This window comes from Orycteropus afer, unplaced genomic scaffold (assembly GCF_000298275.1).
Source record: "Orycteropus afer afer isolate SDZICR_OR568_19922 unplaced genomic scaffold, OryAfe1.0 scaffold00976, whole genome shotgun sequence".
Lineage (NCBI taxonomy): Eukaryota > Metazoa > Chordata > Mammalia > Tubulidentata > Orycteropodidae > Orycteropus > Orycteropus afer.
This window is the reverse complement of record NW_006922563.1, coordinates 210,552-213,126: the sequence shown is the minus strand read 5'-3', so window position 1 is coordinate 213,126 and position 2,575 is coordinate 210,552. Positions and strand designations below refer to the sequence as shown.

At 38.6% G+C, this 2,575-nt stretch overlaps 1 protein-coding gene across 1 annotated transcript in view; it reads right to left on the bottom strand.

Annotated features, from left to right (window-relative positions):
- Positions 1–435: 435 nt before the first annotated feature.
- Positions 436–2,575, bottom strand: part of LOC122151976 (olfactory receptor 6C2-like) — a 5,983-nt gene continuing 3,843 nt past the window's right edge. The window contains exon 2 of the mRNA XM_042783371.1: positions 436–1,418. Within this exon, the coding sequence (XP_042639305.1) occupies positions 436–1,418 (983 nt within the window). The remainder of the gene's footprint in view (positions 1,419–2,575) is intronic.

Genomic DNA, 2,575 nt, shown 5'->3' with positions numbered 1-2,575 from the left:
CACTGTTGCACCAATGTTTTATAAGTCTCCTATTCTCTCAGCTTTGGTAAGCCAAAGTTAAGGGAGGTCATGTTTAAATTTCCTGAGACAATTATTTTCATATTTTCTTACTGAAGATTATCATTCTCAAAGAGGTTTGTTTATAAGGAGAAGCTAGGAGTGACTTGATCAGGTTTGGTTCTGAATACAAGGCCAAACTTGGATCAGGAAGAGATAAAAATAGGTGGGAAACTTAAGAAAATATGATTGTTGCTGTTATGTGCCGTCAAGTTGGACCCAACTCAGAGTAACCCCTCCTTGGGTTTCCAAGGCAGTGTCATTATGGACGTAGATTGCCCAACCTTCCTTCTGAGGAGTGGCTGGTAAGTTTGAACTGCCAGCCTTCTGGTTAGCAGTCAAGTATATGTGATTAGTGTCCCTGATGTCATTATTCCTCTAATGCTTTGAGAGAAATAGAATTCTTCTGACTAAATCATTACAGGCTTGTTGGACTTGTTTGTTCCTCAGGGTGTAAATAAATGGGTTTAACATGGGGGAAATAGAAGTAGTAAGTATTGTCACCCCCTTATTAATCGCCATTTCATCTTTTGCTGAAGGTTTGATATAGACAAAGATGCAACTGCCATAGGTGATGGAAACCACAATGATGTGGGAAGAACAGGTGGAAAAGGCCTTTTTCCTTTGTTGGGCAGAGGGAAATCTTAGAATTGTTCTGATGATATATATGTAGGACAAAACCACACACACAAGGGTCATGATGAAGATGACTACAGAGGAAGCAAGAACCATCTGCTCTATGATCCACGTATCTGTGCATGAGATCTTCAGGAGAGGATTAGCGTCACAGAGAAAGTGGTCAATGACAGAATCACAGAATTCCAGATCCAGTCCCACACTAAGGGGTGGGAATATGATCAACAAAGTAGTCAGCCAGCAGCCTAAAATAAACCTTTTGCAGGCCTTGTGGTTCATGATGGTCATGTAATGCAGGGGTTTGCAGATGGCCACATATCGATCATAGGACATGGTGGCCAGGAGGAAAAATTCTGCTACTGCAAACAGGTATGTAAAAAACAATTGACTTATGCAAGCATTATAGGTAATGGTCCTGTCACCTGTTGATATGCTGTATAGGAATCTAGGGATGCAGGCAGAGGTGAATGAGATTTCTAAGAAGGAGAAATTTTGGAGAAAAAAGTACATGGCAGTTTTAAGGTGAGCATCCACCAATGTGAGGAAGATGATGGTGAGATTTCCAATTACACTCAATATGTAGGTGATCAGTAGAAATATGAAAATCAGAATCTGCAGTTGTGGGTCTTCGGTCAGTCCCAGGAGGATGAATGTGGTTAGAGCTGTATGGTTTCTCATTCCTGGCTGCTGACTTCTGCCCAATCTGTGTGTGAAACTGAGAGACATAAGATTTTAGAAAAGGTAGGGCTAATTTTTCTGGAAGATTTTGGTTATGTATTTTATACATATTTGCTTGAGTTTATTATGAATATTTAAAGAACTTTCATATTGTCCACTCTTTTGGTTTGCCATTGAATTCATTTGAAATAAGGTTTTCAAACATATTTGGCCTCAACATGCAATAAGATATATATTTTACATTGTTATTCATATACATACACATATTGGCATATATGTGAAACAAAAATAGGACAGAAATTACTAACCCTTAGAATGCATTCCCTCTGATAGTTTCTGTTTTTACATATGTCGTTTAAAATTAAAAACAAGTATCATTTTTAGCCTAACAATTGGTAATGCCCAGTGGCTTTAAAAAAAAAAAAAAGAATATTCTTTTTCTTTTTTAAAAATTTTTGTTGTGATTTGGGTGAAAGTGTACAGAGCAAATTCATTTTCCATACAGCAGTTCACATATACTTTGTCCAATGACATTGACTGCAATTTCCCACAATGCAACAGTTCTCTTCCCGCTTCCTCCCCATAGTTGCCTTTTCCCTGTCTTCCCCTCCCTTGTACTCCTGCCTCCTGAGCTGTGCCCCTGTGCATACACTGCCCTTCTATTTTCCCATGATTGATCTCTCCAAGGAATGTATGTCTGTCTAATGTAAATGTTCAGCTCATGTGCCTGTCTTTTGTTTGGCTTGAATCCACAGGAGTAGGATCAATTCCAGACCTGAAAGGCAGGGGCCATAGTCTCAGGGTTCCACCAGACTCTCTCAGACCAGCAAACCTGGTCCTTATTTTAAAAAAGAATGTTTTTAAGGATGTTTTTCATGATAATGTCTAAAGTATAAAAGAATCTTATTCATGATATTTTCAAAGATGTGATCTACCCTTTTAATTAACAGTAGAATGAATTTATCCACAGCATACACTCTTTTCATGAGAAATAATGAGATCATGACTACTAAACCAAAACCAAAACTAAACCCACTGCTAGTTGATTCTGACCCATTATGACCCTAAAAAGCAAAAGCCAAAGTCATTTCTATCAAGTCAATTCTGACTCAGAGCCACCCCCACTGAGTTTCTGAGGTGGTAAATATTTACTGAAGTAAGATGGCCCCATCTTCCTTCTTTGAAGGGGCTGGTGAGTTTGAGC